Source organism: Podarcis raffonei, chromosome 17, assembly GCF_027172205.1.
Source record: "Podarcis raffonei isolate rPodRaf1 chromosome 17, rPodRaf1.pri, whole genome shotgun sequence".
In the NCBI taxonomy this organism is placed as follows: domain Eukaryota; kingdom Metazoa; phylum Chordata; class Lepidosauria; order Squamata; family Lacertidae; genus Podarcis; species Podarcis raffonei.
This window is the reverse complement of record NC_070618.1, coordinates 3654720-3674427: the sequence shown is the minus strand read 5'-3', so window position 1 is coordinate 3674427 and position 19708 is coordinate 3654720. Positions and strand designations below refer to the sequence as shown.

Below are 19708 nucleotides of genomic sequence, written 5' to 3'. Positions count from 1 at the left end.
GCAATTCCACAGAAGAGAGTGGGTGCGAAAGCAGCCAAAGAAGATTAGATAACAGATGAGGAAATCGTGTCCATTTGATACCAATGCTGAGTGTCTGATTTTCCTGCACCCCACTTCCCCTCCATATATGCCCATCCCCACAATACAGAAAGGTATTCATTGCCCAGGAAAATGTGATGTGAGCTTTGGCTCTTTGGAAGATGCTTCAAAACCGCATGAGGAAAGATGGGGAGACACCGAATAGGAGATCCTGCTTCTGTATCCCATTATCAAGCATGCTTACTTAAACATAAATAAATACATGTTTGTGTATGAATGTTTATGCCGGGGGTACAAGGGATATCTTTGAAACATTACCATGAAGGTGCTGATAGCTCTTGCCTTCTAGGCCTTCCTCCTCACCCCTCTGCTCACATCAGACCACCCCAGTCATCATCTCTGCCATGAGGACCCACCACGGAGCCCAGCTCCTCCTGAGCGAAAACCTTGGTTTGGGCTGGGTCTGCAATGATGACGGAATGCCAGGGCACAAAGGGATCTACAATACTTCTGCTGCTGCGTGAGGAGTAGCAGTAGCATGCTCGCAGGCGGATGGAACTACTGTAAAAGGGAGGGCTGCCAGTTCTAGGGGACTCTCTGGCAAACTCAGTGTTTGGTCTCGCAATGTAGGAGCCGGGCCTGCTGCTTCCAGGGCCATCACAGGTTCACCAGCGGGATCCTGAGCAGGAAACAAGGGCGGCAGGAGAGAGAAAGGGGAAGAGAGAGAGAGAGAGAAAGAGTAAGAGTGATGAACAATGCTCCCTGTGTTCAGAGGTAAGGACAAAAGCTGTTTCATCTGGTCTCTTGTTCTTTTGTCATAGGGTGCACTTCTAAGTCTCCCCACACCCTTTGTACTACAGCAGAGGTTCTCAAACTTCTTCTTTTCCTGGGACACACTTTGAGAATAAAAATTTGCTGGCGCCACACTGAATTTTTTTACGTGGGAAAACAAAAAGAAACGACTCCTAACACAGAGCACAACTACTTTATACTATGATCATGTGTCAGGACTGAGGAGGAATGGTGGGAGTCACACGGCCCCCTTTTCCCGAACCTTCCCAAAGGCAGGAGGATAGTATTGATTTAGAACAGTGGTTTGCAGAGGGGCATAGTCCAGAGGGGAAAAGCTGGGAAATACTAGGTGAGGAACAGCTAGAAGAGCAAACACAAGGAGAGACAGCTGGCAGATTCAGTGTCCTTGGACAGCATTCCTGACCACCCCCCTTCGCCTCGGACTAGACGGGCACTAGGGTGATAGAACAGAAAGCACAGGGAAACAAGATCAGATTACCCGACATAGGAGTGACGTAGATTCATAGCTGTCAACTTACAGATTTGAAAATAAGGGACCAGCAGCCTTGGAAATAAGGGACCAGCAGCCAAAATAAGGGACCTGCAGCCTCACCTGTACCAGGCACTCTAGTCTTCCTGTCTTCCTGCAGTCTGGTCAAACTCATGCTTAGTAGCTTCGAGAACACTGTCCAACCAACTTTGTAACTAGAGGTTCAACTGAATAGAATCTGAATCACATGCACCACAAGGCCTATGCAGCCTCAACTTAAGATGGCTCCCCGGTCTGGCTTTGCACTGCAAAATTTGCAGCAGCACGTGCAACAAAATGGCATCCAGCATTCAAAAACCCCCTCAGCTTACATTAACTAGCCACACACAAGGCATGCGAGCTCCACCCCCCAGTCATTCTTAGACTTCTTATTGGGTGAGCAACACAGCCAAGCAACACAGTTGGAGCTTCCCTCCTCCCTGGCCGGCAGGGAGGGAGGGAGAGGAGCTGCTTCCTTTGAAATTTAAGGGACATCATTTAAGGGACATTTAAGGGACATCCATCAATAAGGGACAGCAGCGGGACATGGCGCTGGAATAAGGACTGTCCCTTCAAATAAGGGACACTTGACAGCTATGCGTAGATTAATGGGGACGGAGGGGGTAGACCTTAACTGGGAGCAACGCCACTTTTAGAGAGATATGCATTCCTTTGTCTCTCGCTGTGATTATTAAAGAACTTATCTGGTAAGAACCCTCCTTTCGTTTGATCTTCTTAATTACTGCCACGGGGGGGGGGAGGTCTGATTCCCTAAAGCCTGACATCATGGGGCATCCGGAAAATATAAAGCAATGCAGCTACATAAGGACACGAATCATTCCCAAAATATACTTATGAACAAGCTTCTTGCATATGTACCTTAAGTATGCCTACAAACCCGATGAGAGGTATGAGCTTGCTGTTGCCGAGTAATCTCATTTATTAAAATACTTTGATACTATGCTACACTGAAATGTTTAAATGTTTCTTTGATCGTCTTTGAACCATCCCACCACACTTGCCGTCCTCTCCAGCCCACACCCTTTGGAATCCCTTGTCGTAGAGAGTAGCTCCTGATCTCTTCACCATATCAATATAATTTCAGGAGAACTCGTGGCTGTAGTTCATTAAGGTTCCACCCTTTAACTGATTAGATATGAATAGATTTGAACATCATAAAAAAACTTCAGTAGCCCCTATTTGGGCACCCTCTCCACCACCATCACCCCCCCAAAAAACCCCTGTGCTTGCACTAATGCAGAGGGGGCGAATGGGACCATAGCAGCTGACCTCACCCTTGCACAACAGGTTCTAGGGGAAATCCTCTCTACCAGACCTAGGCTCTGGCCATGATGTGGAACTATTATGGAGGAAGAGTTCATGCATAAAGAGCTAGATCTGCGCTACAATTGTTTCCCCTTTCCACAGGGCAGGCAGGGGCATGGCAGTGGCGGCATTGCCACTACCTCCCATCTCCCTTGTCATGGGATTACATTAAATGTGGAGTAAACAGGGCAAACCCAAACAGGGCAAAAAGAGATGCCTTTTTGAGATACCAGTCTCAGCACTTACAATGAAATAAGCTCGGTGGTTTGTTGTCAGAAGACAAGTCCAATTAAATACAGTGGTACCTCGGGTTAAGTACTTAATTCGTTCCAGAGGTCTGTTCTTAACCTGAAACTGTTCTTAACCTGAAGCACCACTTTAGCTAATGGGGCCTCCTGCTGCTGCCGCGCCGCCGGTGTTATGTACTGAAGTTCTCACCCTGGGCCAGCAGGGGGATACCGTAGATAGTTATGCAAATAAGGGATTGAAAGTGACGTTCAGTGATTGGATAGTTTTAGAAAATTGGTACAGTTACATTGTACTGGAGCTCTATATAAGCAGGCGGACTGAACCCATTCAGTTGAGTTCGGTCCTGGCCTGTGAATAAACAAGAGCTGTTTGAAGAATCGCTGTGTCGTCTGATATGTTCACCCACAACTTAACAGCTGGAGCACGATTTCTGTTCTTATCCTGAAGCAAAGTTCTTAACCTGAAGCACTATTTTTGGGTTAGCAGAGTCTGTAACCTGAAGCGTATGTAACCTGAAGCGTATGTAACCCAAGGTACCACTGTAGTTTTTTGTTTTTCTTTAGAGCAGCATACCAGATGCAACATACCTACTATAAGAAATGTGTAGCTCATGGTCCCAGCAACTGAAATTTGATCAGCCTTAACTTATTAATCAACCACAGCTTTGGGTTGCATCCCTGCGAACAGTTAGGCTGCTACAATCTCACTGAAGCCAACTGCATGCAGAATTGCAGATCTGGTTGATAAATCCATTGATTAAAACAGGCCAACGCTTACAGCTCTGCACTTTTTTTGCTGCAGCTGTTGCACACTGGGTACGTACAGCTGAGAGTGAGTCATCTTCAGAACATGTGCTTCAGCTGAAAGAGGAACTGCTTTCCCAGCATTATACTTCCACGACATCAGTACTGTCCTATCTTCTCAGATCCAGGACCCACCTTCAAACCAAGCATGAATATCGGGACCCACTTCTTAAATCTTGTATGCAATCTGCTGGAATGGTGGAAACTGTATTGCTTTTGTGACATGCCCCTCCCCTTAGATCAGGCTATTGTGACCCTGTAGTGCAGTGGTTCTCAAAGGAGATAGCCGGAGAGGACGGCAAATGTGGCAGGAAGATTCAAGGACAAAGAAACATTTAAACATTTCAGTGCAGTACAGTACAGTCATACCTCTTGTTACTATTGCTTCATCTTACTTTTTTCAGGTTGCGTCCTGCAGTGACCCAGAAGTACCGGAAAGGGTTACTTCCGGGTTTCGCAGCTCGTGCATGCGACATCACACACATGCACAGAAGTGGTGAATTGTGACCCGCACGTGCGCAGGTGCAGGTTGCGTTCCTTTCAGGTTGCGAACGGGCCTCCGGAACGGATCCCATTTGGAACCAGAGGTACCACTGTAAAGTATAGTATAGTATAGTATAGTATAGTATAGTATAGTATAGTATCATCGTATCATATCAAAATGCTTTTTTAAATTTGCAGAGTACTAATAGATAACTTTTCACAATGAGAGCAAGAGCATTGAGTGATACTGAGGACTATCCCAACTGTGATCCACAATTGCTGTTCTGACAGAGTGCTGGAGGAAACTCGTTCATAATTATATTTTGAGAATGATTCATGTTCTTATGTAGCTGCATTTTTTAATACTTCCTGGGTGTCCCAGGATCATATTATAAAGTAGTTGTGTTCCATGCTATAAATCAAGCCCTGCTGGGAGTTGTTTCTTCTTTCCAGAGTATTGCCCTGCTTTTGCTCTTTGCTGTTCATAGCGAAGGCCTTTGGCTATCTACAATAAATCGATTGATTGATACTTGCAATTTGCGTGAGTTACCTGTTGAGCTGGAAGGCACTGGTCTTCCCTAGTCCCTCTAGCTTCTCCATGCCTTCCAGTACTTGTCCAGTTTCCATCATGTCTGGTGTAGGGGCCGGCGAGTCGCTGAAGGGCCCCAGGATGCTGACCGCAGAGGGAGATAGGTCCGTTAAGGGCTGATGGCTACCCTCCTGCTGCAGTCCGCTTTGCTGGCTGGAGTGGTGACGTCGCTTCTGGTTCCTGTCCCAGCTACAGAAAGCCAGGGGGTAATGGGGAGAGAGAAGGCTGTTACCATCAGGAAAGGTGCGACCTAGCCAGAGGACTCAAGGGCATCCTGATCAAATTTGCAGATGACACCAAACTGGGAGGGGTGGCTAACAGCCCAGAGGACAGGATCACACTTCAAAACGACCTTGACAGATTAGAGAACTGGGCCAAAACAAACAAGATGAATTTTAACAGGGAGAAATGTAAAGTATTGCACTTGGGCAAAAAAAAATGAGAGGCACAAATACAAGATGGGTGACACCTGGCTTGAGAGCAGTATATGTGAAAAGGATCTAGGAGTCTTGGTTGACCACAAACTTGACATGAGCCAACAGTGTGACGCGGCAGCTAAAAAAGCCAATGCAATTCTGGGCTGCATCAATAGGAGTATAGCATCTAGATCAAGGGAAGTAATAGTGCCACTGTATTCTGCTCTGGTCAGACCTCACCTGGAGTACTGTGTCCAGTTCTGGGCACCACAGTTCAAGAAGGACACTGACAAACTGGAACGTGTCCAGAGGAGGGCAACCAAAATGGTCAAAGGCCTGGAAACGATGCCTTATGAGGAATGGCTAAGGGAGCTGGGCATGTTTAGCCTGGAGAAGAGGAGGTTAAGGGGTGATATGATAGCCATGCTCAAATATATAAAAGGATGTCACATAGAGGAGGGAGAAAGGTTGTTTTCTGCTGCTCCAGAGAAGCAGACACGGAGCAATGGATCCAAACTACAAGAAAGAAGATTCCACCTAAACATTAGGAAGAACTTCCTGACAGTAAGAGCTGTTTGACAGTGGAATTTGCTGCCAAGGAGTGTGGTGGAGTCTCCTTCTATGGAGGTCTTTAAGCAGAGGCTTGACAACCATATGTCAGGAGTGCTCTGATGGTGTTTCCAGCTTGGCAGGGGGTTGGACTCGATGGCCCTTGCGGTCTCTTCCAACTCTATGATTCTATGATTCTATGATTGTGCATCCATGCCTTAATTTGTTTTCCTGGTACCCAAATACCTTTCCTCCAACTGTAAGGAATATACAGTCCACCCAAAGTACAACCGGAATGTGAAATGTCCACTTGTACAGCTGACATAAAATACGGACTCCAAGTTGGAGTGGACCTTTAGTTCTCTGCTCAAGCTTTCCACCACTTTGGATAACGATAGTACTGAATGTGGGGTGAAAGCCATGTGTGCCTATTGGGCCTTTCCCCATATATTTCTCCCAATGCCAGTAGGGTTCCTCTCTGGGTCGCAACCTTTCCAGAGGCAACATCAACAAGGACTTGAACAAGGGCAGCTGCAACAGTTCCTTGTCCAGCAAAGCTCCCTTCGGAACACCTTTATCTTTTCGCAAATTATTTGTTTAATTAAAACTTGGCTGTCAGGGAGAGCTTTGTCTTACTAATGAATTGCTTTGTTTTTGAGTTACTATTTTGCAGGAGTGCTTCAAGTGCATAACAGATCTTTAGGTCTTGTGCAATGGATTAATGGGCTCTGCCATCCTAGCACAACCAATCTACTTTCAAAAAGGATCTGATTTGGGACTTGTCCCGTGATTTCTAGGCACAGGTCTGCGAGGTTTTTCTTTCGTCCCACCGCTTTCCCCAGGAAAACCCACTGTTTACTGCTGAATCAGAACAAATGTCAACCCACAGAAAGCCAGATTGACGTCTGATCTGATTCGACAGTAAACAGCTGGGGCTCAGCAGCCATTCCGGATACTTTGAATCACTATGAGTTTGTACTGAATTGTATTAATTGTTTGATGAATTTATTTGTGGTTTTTTTGCTTTGTGTTTGGATAGGATTGCACTGATTGAAACGCTTACTCATTCTTTATGCTAATGTTATTGTTGTGAGCTGTTTTGAGATCAGCATTGTTAGAAAAACAGGATGCAATTATCAAATCGTATCAAAAGGATGCTGGTTTTTGCTCAAAAATGATGGCCAACCAGCCCAAGCCTACTGCTTTTTAGATGCAGTTTGCTTCCTCCTCCCCAAGTCTGCACTGGAGGTGAACTTCAGCTTGGAACTAAAATTCCAGTATGAAAAGAAGATCTTTTCTTTTGTTTGTGAGTTCTAGACAAATAAAGACGGCAATTCAGAAGAATAGCTTTTAAAAGGTATTAAGTACAGATGTGGGTACCGGCACTTCAAAGAGCTGTGTTCTGCTTTTATAAGAAACTGGGGGGGGGGGGCAAATTAAATTTTCAAGATCAATACCTGTCAGAGAAATAATCCCTTCAATGGAACTTGAAATATGACAGGGGAGTAAACCAAGCCATCTACAACTTGATTTGGTGGTTTGGGAGGACAGAGGTGGTAATAAAAGTGATGATACAGTGGGTTCTTCATTTGAAGAATATGCCCAATTTCCTCTCAACTTCAACATTCACATGACAGATAGGCAATCTATCAAGCTGGTTCAGTCAGCACTCTAGTCTTTCCACCATACATTTTTCAAGTGAACTGCCTGCCCTATATTTTTGTAAAAACACCACATGTGTGTTTAACTGTGTCTCTATTCACCCTTCATCTTAGCATTTTTAAAATAGTTGCAAAACTTCCTCAGGGATAGGAGAGAGGAGTTATTGTGGCAACTTCACAGTCACTAGCCAATCAGCAGTGCCTATAGCTGGCTTTTGAAGCAAACTGACAGGATTAATTTCCCCAAAAGCAAGTTTGTAGTGCATGTGGAGAGCATGCTTTCTAAATGGTCCCACAGCCCTACTAATGTTACACCAGTCTGCATTCTTAAGTAGCATGTTACAAAAGTATAATGGCGCAGCCTCAGCTATGCACAAAGTAGTAAGAAAAATGCCTAACTTAAAAAAAATGCCAATTGAAAAAGAAGTCAATTAAAATGTTCAAATATAACATACCAATTCCTTAACTTAACGTATAACTCTATAATGATGTGTGTGCATTTTAATGCAGTTATAAAATGTTCGAACTACATGGTATTTAAAGCAAAATCTGATATAATTTGATCCCAGTACACAAATCCCAACATCCAAATTGGTGCTGTACAAAACCTAAAGGAGTTAATGTGAAACTGAAAATGTCAGTTGCTTAAAAGTTGCCAAGTGTATTTTCGGACCTTATATCTTCTTCTGCAGCTCACAGAATTGGATATTAGAAGAATCATCAAGAGTTGCTTCTGTTCACTGGGGTAGTGATGGCTACTTGTGGCCTTTATGTGGAGCTTTATGCGGCCTTTATGTTGTACCAAGGTACAACACAGGCAAGGGAAAGAACAACGTTTTTAAAATGTCATAAACAAACTGAGATAAGTAATTAAATTACATACTTTAGCATTGCAGATGTGTTTCACTTTTGTAAATAAATATATAACCAGCATATTTTTTTGCAGATCTATATTAGGGATGCATGTACTATCATTGTTGTTGTTGTTTAGTCGTTTAGTCGTGTCCGACTCTTCGTGACCCCCTGGACCAGAGCACGCCAGGCACTCCTGTCTTCCACTGCCTCCCGCAGTAAGGTCAAACTCATGCTGGTAGCTTCGAGAACACTGTCCCACCATCTCATCCTCTGCCGTCCCCTTCTCCTTGTGCCCTCCATCTTTCCCAACATCAGGGTCTTTTCCAGGGAGTCTTCTCTTCTCATGAGGTGGCCAAAGTCTTGGAGCCTCAGCTTCACAATCTGTCATTCCAGTGAGCACTCAGGGCTGATTTCCTTAAGAATGGAGAGGTCTGATCTTCTTGCAGTCCATGGGACTCTCAAGAGTCTCCTCCAGCCCCATAATTTAAAAGCATCAATTCTTCGGCTATCAGCCTTCTTTATGGTCCAGCTCTCACTTCCATACATCTCTACTGGGAAAATCATAGCTTTAACTATACGGACCTTTGTTGGCAAGGTGATGTCTCTGCTTTTTAAGATGCTGATTAAGGTAGGAAACCCTTAATACTAGATGACGTTTACTTTATTTACGGAGCTTGACCACTTGTAAAAGGGCCAGTTTGTGCAACAATATATATTCCCAGCTCCCAAACTAATGTTTGGGGAGTAGAGAATCTCCAAGAACACCAAAATTGGCTTTCCATTCAATATTAAGCCATTTGGATGCGTTGTCCTCAATTACAACATATCCCTGGTGCCTCTCTTCACCTCCTGTGAGTTGTGATCCTATGGCATTAACCTTTGCAGCTACCTAAAATCTACTCACCAGAATTTGAGTATTATCCCCATAGCAACAAGGACAATAATGACAGAGATCGTAATGGTGACATACAGCTGAGGGTCCACACCTGGAACAGAGACAGGAAGTGTCAGTAAGTAGGGTATGTAGCACCTGACCATTTTGTGGGGACAGGGCCCTCCATGCCCCCCCCCCGAGATTTCCACTTTTTTCCACTTTTTTCCTGGCTGCCCTCCTGTGTGCTTTTTTAAAGTAGCACTCTTGCAGGTGGAGCTCACAGTTGCCACTCAAGCGATTAGAGGTACACAGGAGCCCGGTCAGGGAAAAAAGTTGGCAACATGTTGCTGGAGATATAATAAGGAAAATGGTTCTTTGAAACAAATGTTTCTGCGGTGTCCGACACTTACAAACTTTTGGAGAAAAGTATTAAAATGTATTCTACTTAAAGGTAAAGAGACCCCTGATCATTAGGTCCAGTCATGACCGACTCTGGGGTTGCGGCACTAATCCCGCTTTATTGGCCGAGGGAGCCAGCGTACAGCTTCTTTGTCATGTGGCCAGCCTGACTAAGCCGCTTCTGGCGAACCAGAGCAGTGCATGGAAATGCTGTTTACCTTCCTGCCGGAGTGGTACCTATTTATCTACTTGCACTTTGAGGTGCTTTTGAACTGCTAGGTTGGCAGGAGCAGGGACCGAGCATCGGGAGCTCACCCCATCGCAGGGATTCGTACTGCCGACCTTCTGATCAGCAAGCCCTAGGCTCTGTGGTTTAACCCACAGCGCCACCCACGTCCCTTTATTCTACTTGGGGGGGGGGTTAAAACTGTCAGATGATAATATTACGCTAAACCATATACCAATGATATGGGGTTTGACGGCTGGTCAATGCAGATGGACTCTTCACACCATTCCTGCTGTCAAAAGACTGATATTGATTCACAGGAAAGATAATACTATGCTCCCCTTTGATCAATGGATAAAAGATATGACAACTCTTGCAACACATGAACAGATCGCTTTTAGACGCAAATTGCGCATGGATAAATATAATGATACTTGGAACGCATTGATAAAAATTAGAGAGCCAGTGTGGTGTAGTGGTTAAGAGCGGTAGTCTCGCAATCTGGAGAACAGGGTTCGCGTCTCCGCTCCTCCACATGCAGCTGCTGGGTGACCTTGGGCCAGTCACACTTCTCTGAAGTCTCACAGCCCCACTCACCTCACAGAGTGTTTGTTGTGGGGGAGGAAGGGAAAGGAGAATGTTAGCCGCTTTGAGACTCCTGAAGGGGAGTGAAAGGCGGGATATCAAATCCAAACTCTTCTTCTTCTTCTAGACCAACTTGTTACTAATTGTATACTTGTTGGAATAATAGCATTACTTATATAGCTCTATATTGCATTGCATTACAGCAGAATTTCCCAAACTTGGGTTTCCAGCTGCATTTGGACTACAGCTCCCATCATCCCTAGCTAGCAGGACCAGTGGTCAGAGATGATGGAAATTGTAGTCCAAAAATAGCTGGAAACCCACTGTATTGCAGTTTTGAACACCCTTTTCTTTATTTTCTCACTACTTTCTCTTTATTGGTCCACTGGAAAAAAGAAATCAATAAGCTCTAAATAATAATGGAAAAAGGGGGGGAAAAGTTGGCAACACCAGAAGGAATCGAGAGAAGAAGATGAGTGTTACCTTCTCCCCGTGGCCCGAAAAGGAAGGGCCGTAGGGTGGCTGGGGTTTGGCGCAGGTTGAGCCCTTCGTTGTGTAGCAGGGAGTGGGAGTTGGGTTGCGCCGTCGCCATTCCGCTTGACGAAACGAAGGTGTAACCCAGAGGAGGGAAGCCAGGGTTGGCAGAGTTGGCGTCGCCTCCATCCTCCACGGATATTGTGGGGCCCCAGACGATGGCCCAGGGGTACTGGGAGGAAGAGAGGCCATCCTCGAAGCCGGACGGAGTGGCAGGCCGGGTTCCCTGAGCCTGGCGCCTCAGGCGCACTGAGCTGCGCAGCCCAGCCCCTCTGGGAACCACAGACCGATGGCGCTGTGAGGTAGAGCGGGACCCTTTCTCCGGGGCTGGGTTCTTGTCCCAGATGCAAACGGACCGAGGGGAGGAAGGGCTGCGGTGGCTGCAGAGGGGCCGCGCTGCCAAAAGGCCCCGGGTGCGCAGAGACCAGGCACTGTGGGATGGAAGTGCTGAGGCGAGAAGTAAGAAAGGCCAGAGCTGCAGAAGGTGGAAGCAGGAGACCAGAGGGAGCATCACGCTGTGGAAGGGGAGAAAGAGAGATGCATGTCGCTAAGCTGTAGAGTCCCCGTCTGTGGGGCTCGCTGGCTGTGTTGTCAGGCCCTGGGGTTTTGGTTCCCATGAAGTGTGGCAGGTGGAGATCGCAGTCAACTTTGAACTTCTGCAAAAGCCCAGCTGAAGCCAATGATCTGTGCAAGTGTCCAACAGCGCTCCTGCCAGCTCCTGCTCATTTAATGGGACTTGCATTGGATAACTAACAGACTGTAACCTATGGTTACCAGATTTTTTTCAATGAATCCGGGGACACTTTTTGGGGGGGGGGGAAGCTGAGTAGCAACAGGGAGTTAGTAGTGGGGATGGTAAGGCAAAAGACCCTGGGCCCAAGGACACATGCATATTGTATAAAGGTGCAAAGCCCTTCTTTCACACCCTAGGAAACATAAATGCACAGAGTTTTTTAAAAAACTGGGCAATGGCGCGTCGCCTGCCCATGACTCCCGAGCCTTCCCTGATCTCATTCCCCTTCCCCCTTTGTTTTGACAGATCAGGGGAGGCTCGGGAGTCATGAGCGGGCGGCTGTTGCCCAGGAGGGGCCAGCCTGGTAGTGCAGTTGGCTCTGGCTGGCTTCAGGAGATGCTCCTGAAGTGGAGCAGGAAAAATGGCGGGCGCCATGGCAGCAAGCAGCGCTAACAGGCTGGCTCTGGGCTGCTGAGGCTGCTGCAGCCACATTTCCCAGGGACAGATTTGCAAATCTGGGGACATTCTGGGGATGGAATTTGTCCAGGGACAGATTTGCAAATCCGGGCACTGTCCCCTTAACCGGGGACGTCTGGTAACCCTACTGTAACCCCATGTTAATTTGCTAAGCCTGAAGATGGAGCTTTCTCCTGCAGCCTGTTTTAAGCGCCACCTCCAACGATCTCCTTGTCCAGGAGTGTCTGCAACTGTTTCTGTGTACACACCATAGATTTAAAGGCTTCCCCCGAAGAATCTTGAGAACCGTCACACCTCTCAGAGCTGCAATTCCCAGCAGCTGTTACAAACCACAGTTCCCAGGATGCTTTGGGGCAAGCCACACACTTTAAAGGTGTGGTGTGTAAGCAGCCCACCCTGCAATTGTGGGGGTTTTTATGCACACTTCATGCATATCCCTCACTCCCATTTTGCAGGGATGCCCAATTTTCTTCATGCCTCTCATTGGGTGCTGGGCCCTGGAGACCCAACAGCCACATTCAGACAATTGTCTATGGCTTCACAAACGATGATTTATGAAGCCACGTGCAGCATGCCATAGCTGCACACTTCCTTCTCACCTGTCACAGCTCCAACCCTAATGCATCAACTAGCTCACTCCCTACCTATTGTCAGTACAATCCCTTGGCTTGTGCCTGCCCAAAGCACCAGCTCTTTCATTCCTTTTCTGGGCACCCTGTGCGAGGTCAAAGACTGGCACCTCCAAATCATAGCTGTCACAGATTTGTAAATAAGGGACCAGCAGCCTCGAAAATAAGGGATCAGCAACCAAAATAAGGGATTTTCCAGGCACAGGTAAGTTCAACTTCTGAGCCCCTCTGAGCCAAAGGCAGAAAGCCCAGCCAGCAGCCAAACGAAGCCTCAAGCGGTGGTTCCCACAGCGCAGCAACCTGGCAAAGGGGATGCAGCAAGGAAAACCACCGCCACCTCTCCGCTGGGAAGCGCTGAGCAAAGGCGAGTCCCCAGGCAACGCGGCCGATCTGATTGGCACAAGGCATGCAAGCTCCACCCCCCAGTAGTTCTTAGACTCCTTATTGGGTGAGCAACGCAGCCAAGCAACACAGTTGGAGCCTTCCTCCTCCCTGGCTGGCAGGGAGGGAGGGAGAGGAGCTGCTTCCTTTGAAACCCAGGAAATTTAAGGGACATCATCAATAAGGGACAGCAGTGGGACATGGCGCTGGGATAAGGGAGTTTCCCACCAAATAAGGGACGCTTGACAGCTATGCTCCAAATGGATCTTCTCTATTTTGCACCCCCTCAGCTCAGTGCCTTGTGGGGGGGAACTGTCCACACCACTGTAAATCCAGTGCTTTGCCTATTACCATTACTAGGTATGCATCAAGTACGGTTTGTTGCTGGTGGTACACTAGCAATGCTTCCTTCTTCAAAGTACTGCCCTAGACACACACTTAAGTGCCTGGCCATGGCCCTTTTCCATTACACTTTCTAAAAGAAGAGTTGCAAACTTACCAGGTGCTGGTCTCCATATCTAGAGGCGACTGTTTCTCCACTCAGCGGTAAATCTGCCTCATATTCTTCACTAAAACCAGGAATGGAAAAAAAGGAATGTCAGTTGAATGTTCGCTAAAGCGTTCCTAAATCCCTTCAGCGCAGCTGATGCATGGCTGCCTAGTGACCACCAACTTTCATTACATTCCATCAAGTCCCTTCAACCCTTATAAACATGCCATGTATTATGAACATAAGCAGAAGACAGACTGACATGGAGAGAAAACATGTCCCTGGCTTATCATTGCACACGCACATTTCCTGCCCTCCCCCTGCACTCGCGGCAGAACAACATTAAGCATACACGCAAATAAATGTGAGCCTCACAGCCATGAACACACGTGCTGCTGTTCCTCCGAGGGCTGGGGGCGGGGGGGGGGGATTTGTGCCTCTGATTTCTTATCACTTAAACAAGTTAAGAGAATCTTAATTCCTGCATTTATTTATAGCACAGAGCATGTAATCCATTTAATATAAAGAGCTACTTTAATTGTGCGTGGAGGCAAGGAAAAGAATAGGAATAAAATTAGAATGATAAACACAGGAGATAGCGAAAGGGAATGAATCAGGGAGAAAACGCCAGCCTGCTTAAGGACTGAGAGAGGAAAAATGTGTCCATAAAATATTTAGTGTTTACTTTCCGGAGGGCTAAAATGGCTTTCCCTTTTGCCCTTTTAATCACTGCCCGCACTCTCTCCCTCTCCCTTTCTCACACACAATTTTTTGATACAAATTATGGCTGTGTAGCTTTTAAAAATGGCAAACTATTGTACGTTTGCACTTATATCTGGCCAGTTATACAACCTAGCTTGCGGCTATTTCCCCAAACTCCGGTCTCCCATTGCGGGTGCAGAGTTCAAAAGATGATCCAGCCTGCAAGCCCTGGAGATGGCCTGGGTACAACTCATCTGCAGATACAGAGAAGCTGGGTGCAGTAAGCCTCGCAAGTCATTTCAAGGACTGGAGATAATATCTTTAGGAGAAACATCCCCTCCCAGGGGAGCCCAATGAAACCCAAGGCTCTGTGCTTGACAATGGTGTGGCTGACACAAGTCCTTCAGCAAACAAACTTAGAAGGGAAAATCAATATGCTAATGTTTTGCTGACTTGTTCGCTAGAGCTGTCAGACAGACCTCAAGTTCTAGGGTAAGCAAGGAAGACAGCTAAGAGAGTCCCCCACCCCCATTGTGTGTTTGTGTGCCTACAAAGTCTGGGTGAAAGGAAGAAGGGGAACTGAACGGACAGATAAAAAGTGACTAGAACAGATGGCCATATATTCACACGATTACAAGATGCAGAGACTACATTTCTGTCTTGAAAAGTAAAATTCACTTCTCACTTTGTATCCTGGCGAATCTGATGTGCATTTTTACTACTTGCTAAATAGCTCTTTTATTGCAGCCTTATTACTTTAATCTCTTGAACATGTTCTCATAGAATATGATTCAGTTGTGATTAGACACTTATATTATGTTTAAATTCAGACTCATTTGAAACCCTGCGGAAAGCCACTGGGGGCTGGGAGGGAGCGGGGAGAGGATGGAAGCGGATTTTCCTGTTTTAAAAAGGGTTGTTGGGGTAATAAGAGTGCTGCTTTGTCTGAGCAGATTCTTTGGGGCCTGGAGAGAGGAGGGAAGAGAGAGCGTAGGTAATAATGGCAATGTGGGGGAGTCGGTTAATCATAAAAGGAGAAAGAAGAGTCATAGATTCGTTAACAATCGATTCCTAGCGCAGGTGATGATCTGGTAGGAGGAGGAATAAAAAGGGGAACATAGGTACAACCATTTCAGTACTACATTTTTGGAGGGGGGAGTGATTTAATTTAAAGCATTGTGATGTATGGAAGTGAAAGCTGGACCATAAAGAAGGCTGATCACTGAAGAATTGATGCTTTTGGATTATGGTGCTGGAGGAGACTCTTGAGAGTCCCATGGACTGCAAGAAGATCAAACGCATCCATTCTTAAGGAAATCAGCCCTGAGTGCTCACTGGAAGGACAGATCGTGAAGCTGAGGCTCCAAGACTTTGGCCACCTCATGAGAAGAGAAGACTCCCTGGAAAAGACCCTGATGTTGGGAAAGATGGAGGGCACAAGGAGAAGGGAGCGACAGAGGACGAGATGGCTGGACAGTGTTCTCGAAGCTACCAGCATGAGTTTGACCAAACTGCGGGAGGCAGTGGAAGACAGGAGGGCCTGGCGTGCTCTGGTCCAGGGGGTCACGAAGAGTCGGACATGACTAAATGACTAAACAACAACAACATTTTTCCATTAACGCTTTTTGCCATCACAGACTGAGCTGCTTGGAAGGCTGAGGTCTACCTGCTCCTCAGATCCTTGACCTTCCTGGTTTCTGAAACTGCACAGAATTGAGCTTTCAATCTGGACTTCAGAAGTGACTAGCGCCTCTTTGAGAGAGGCTGTGACCCATCCTGCCCTAAGAGAAGGTGGTGGTTCAACCTCTGTTGGGGTGGGGAAGCCAGTTTGGACCTTACTATTTTGGGTCATTTCCAGCTGCAAGTTCTCTAGAAGATGTTGCAGTGAGCAACACAGCCTTGCTTGCAAGTCACACTAAGCCAAACCACAGCTTTGTGTGAAAGTGAGGATGTGGATTCCTGGGGAGATCTCTGCCACTTTGCTCCTCTCCAGTCATTATGCTGCCAAGCCACCCAATCTCTGGACTATCCATGAGGCGCAACCAAGGTTTGTTCCTGGTTTACAACCCATAGTTTGTTTGGGAGAGCTAAACGGTGAGTTTGGGATAGCGTGAATCCGCCGCTGTGCCCTTGGCATGCCATGCCTTATCATAGAATCATAGAATCATAGAGTTGGAAGAGACCACAAGGGCCATCGAGTCCAACCCCCTGCCAAGCAGGAAACACCATCAGAGCACTCCTGACATATGGTTGTCAAGCCTCTGCTTAAAGACCTCCAAAGAAGGAGACTCCACCACACTCCTTGGCAGCAAATTCCACTGTCCAACAGCTCTTACTGTCAGGAAGTTCTTCCTAATGTTTAGGTGGAATCTTCTTTCTTGTAGTTTGGATCCATTGCTCCGTGTCCGCTTCTCTGGAGCAGCAGAAAACAACCTTTCTCCCTCCTCTATGTGACATCCTTTTATATATTTGAACATGGCTATCATAAGGAAATCAGCCCTGAGTGCCCACTGGAAGGACAGATCGTGAAGCTGAGGCTCCAGTACTTTGGCCACCTCATGAGAAGAGAAGACTCCCTGGAGAAGACACTGATGCTGGGAAAGATGGAGGGCACAAGGAGAAGGGGGCGACAGAGGACGAGATGGTTGGATAGTGTTTTCGAGGTTACCAGCATGAGTTTGGCCAAACTGCGGGAGGCAGTGGAGGACAGAGGTGCCTGGCGTGCTCTGGTCCATGGGGTCACGAAGAGTCGGACACGACTAAACGACTAAACAACAACAACAAAAATCATATCACCCCTTAACCTTCTCTTCTCCAGGCTAAACATGTCCAGCCTTGATGGTGTATGAATCAGAACAGCCCTCCTCTTCAAAAGAGATGTATAAAAGCTGCACATTTATGAGTGATGTGTTGTCGCTGCCTGCATCTCCTCCCCCTGCCCATGTAGCTTTATAATGCATTATGAATTTTCCTCCTCTCATTCCCTACCCCATGGAGCAGCAGCCAGTGAAGTGGATCAGCCGTAGCTGGGAAACTTTCAGTGGAACGGCAACACATCACATGCCTTGCATTATTAAATGTTACAGGGTGAGCAGAGGAGCAGACATAGCAGCTGAAACACCCAGTTCCATCCTAATATATTCCTGCTTTCTATATTCAACTTGTCATAAGCATTAGACGTAATGCATGTGATTACAGAAACAATGTATGTGATAAGCATTGCAGAAAGAATGACTGTAATGTTATTACTGTGGGGAATTTGTAGTCAAAGTAAACTAGCAGGCATAGGGATAGTTAATGCATGAAGGGGTTAAAGACCACAAAGTTGTAATGCTAGACTCAGTTAGGTCACACTCCCTCATCTCCAATGGGGGAGGAAATAAATATTCTTTCATCGCTCTTCTTCACACCATGGAACTGACCAGGAAGAAAGTGTCTGAGCTTGCCTGCTTGAAACCATCTTTTGGTACTTTGTACCCAAGGGAATTCTACCTGTGTTCTCCTTGCTGCTGCATGGAATAACACATGAATCATACTTTAGGATTTTGTAAGTAAAGCTTTGAAGAGTGTGGTTTGTTCATTGCAAGAGAAGCAGAAATGGGGAAAGCACTGTAAGCAAACAGAATATATAAAAGGGTCTAACAGCCTGTTATACCCACACTATACTGCTGCTTGACCTTGTGACTGTTTTAAACTCTGCTGGGGTCTTTCTCCCACCGGAGAGTGTATTATGCCCTGCATTTTGAATCCAGGAGTCCAGCTGATTCTTTTATTAATTACCGACACGTGGGTCATAGATCTATTTCCCTCTGCAATTATTTGTTTGGTTAATATGGCACCATTAGAGAGTACAAGAGGGCAGGTCCCTATCTCAAGGGGCTTACAACCCAAACGTGTGCTTTGAACCCCTGAAATGTGGTACATAAATTACGGTTATTCAAAGCATAAAACGCCCCCTCAGAAGCCATTTGAGGCCCTTTCTCCAAGAATGCAGATTCTGAATCCTCTCTGGGCAGTTATTTTCCATCGCTTGAATTCAGGCAGCCTTTCCCCCATGCTTAGCCGAAAGCTACCTGCCTCTCCCTTAAACTCATTACATCACTGAACAGGGTGAACATTTGCTCCCCATCTTCTTTCTAAAATTCTCTTAAATATTTAAATACCCCTTCTTAATCTTCTTTTCTCCAGGCAAGCCACACCAGGAGCTTTTGGCCCACCCTCATAAGACTTGCCTTCAGATCTTTTTTATCCTCTCCATAGCTCACTTCTGAATTCTTTCTTCTTTTCCCCTGCAGCATCTATCTTCATCATGTCCAAAAAACCAACTTCAGGCTCTCATTATATTTAGGACAGGATACATTCTGGAAAGCCTTTTTTCCCTTTTTAAAAGGATTTTATTTTCCACGTTGCACTAATTCTAGTACCGTGCGCCAGTGTGAGTTGCTGTTCCTGCATGTGCATTGGAGGGGGCAAGGAACACTGTGTGTGTGTGTGTGTGTGTGTGTGTGTGTGTGTGAGAGAGAGAGAGAGAGAGAGAGAGAGAGAGAGAGAGAGAGAGGAGCCCCAGCTGCAGGTGATAGTCCATTATTGCTGTTAAAAAATCATGAGAGATTTGTGCTTCTTCATTGAGAGGGGGGAACACACAACCTTCAGAAAGGGGGTGGGAAGCTAAGGGAATGATTCATCTCTCACATGTGCAGAACTAAAAAAAATTTTCCTTCCAGTAGCACCTTAAAGACCAACTAAGTTAGTTCTTGGTATGAGCTTTCGTGTGCATGCACACTTCTTCAAATACACACGAAATGCACACGAAAGCTCATACCAAGAACTAACTTAGTTGGTCTTTAAGGTGCTACTGGAAGGAAAAAAAATTTTTGTTTTGACTATGGCAGACCAACACGGCTACCTTTCTGTAACTGGAACTATGTGCAGAACTGTACATATGCAAGGGGGCCCTTGCCCTGCTAGCCTCTGCCACCCCCCTAGTGACACATACAGCTGGGGGTATAAGCAGAGAGCCGTGTGTGCCCATGTAATGAAGTGCCCTAAATGAATGAGCCCTATATAAAAAGGGGACTCGTGGATGTGGGGGGTGGCATTTCACAAAATGGAAGATCAGGGCATTGCTGTTGACATCTTATTTCTGAAAGGATACACAAGCACTTGCCAGTTTAAGCGGCATAGCAAGGGAAGTGCTTGCCTCTACAGGAGTAAAAGCGACATTTAAAATAAAAAAATTAAGAGCCCAGGCACAGGGGAGGGCTAGGGCAGTGTTATTAGCAATCAATGACAACACAGGCACCACCTATAGCATTCACAGAGTCATATGTCACAAAATATTTATGCTGCGTTGAACACTATTGCGATCTTCGAAGCAAATTTGAAGC

General features: G+C 46.3%; 1 protein-coding gene across 3 annotated transcripts in view; it reads right to left on the bottom strand.

The window, feature by feature from the left end:
- Positions 1–298: 298 nt before the first annotated feature.
- Positions 299–19708, bottom strand: part of PIANP (PILR alpha associated neural protein) — a 33001-nt gene continuing 13591 nt past the window's right edge. For 2 of the 3 annotated variants that reach the window (XM_053371711.1, XM_053371712.1), the window contains exons 2-6: positions 13629–13698; positions 10859–11424; positions 9196–9277; positions 4772–4999; positions 299–718 (exon numbers count right to left, since the gene is read on the bottom strand). In XM_053371711.1, the coding sequence (XP_053227686.1) occupies positions 697–718; positions 4772–4999; positions 9196–9277; positions 10859–11424; positions 13629–13645 (915 nt within the window). In that variant the 5' untranslated portion in view covers positions 13646–13698 and the 3' untranslated portion in view covers positions 299–696. Of the gene's footprint in view, positions 719–4771; positions 5000–9195; positions 9278–10858; positions 11425–13624; positions 13701–19708 lie in introns of those variants that run through there. The other variant, XM_053371713.1, reaches the window with a different exon arrangement.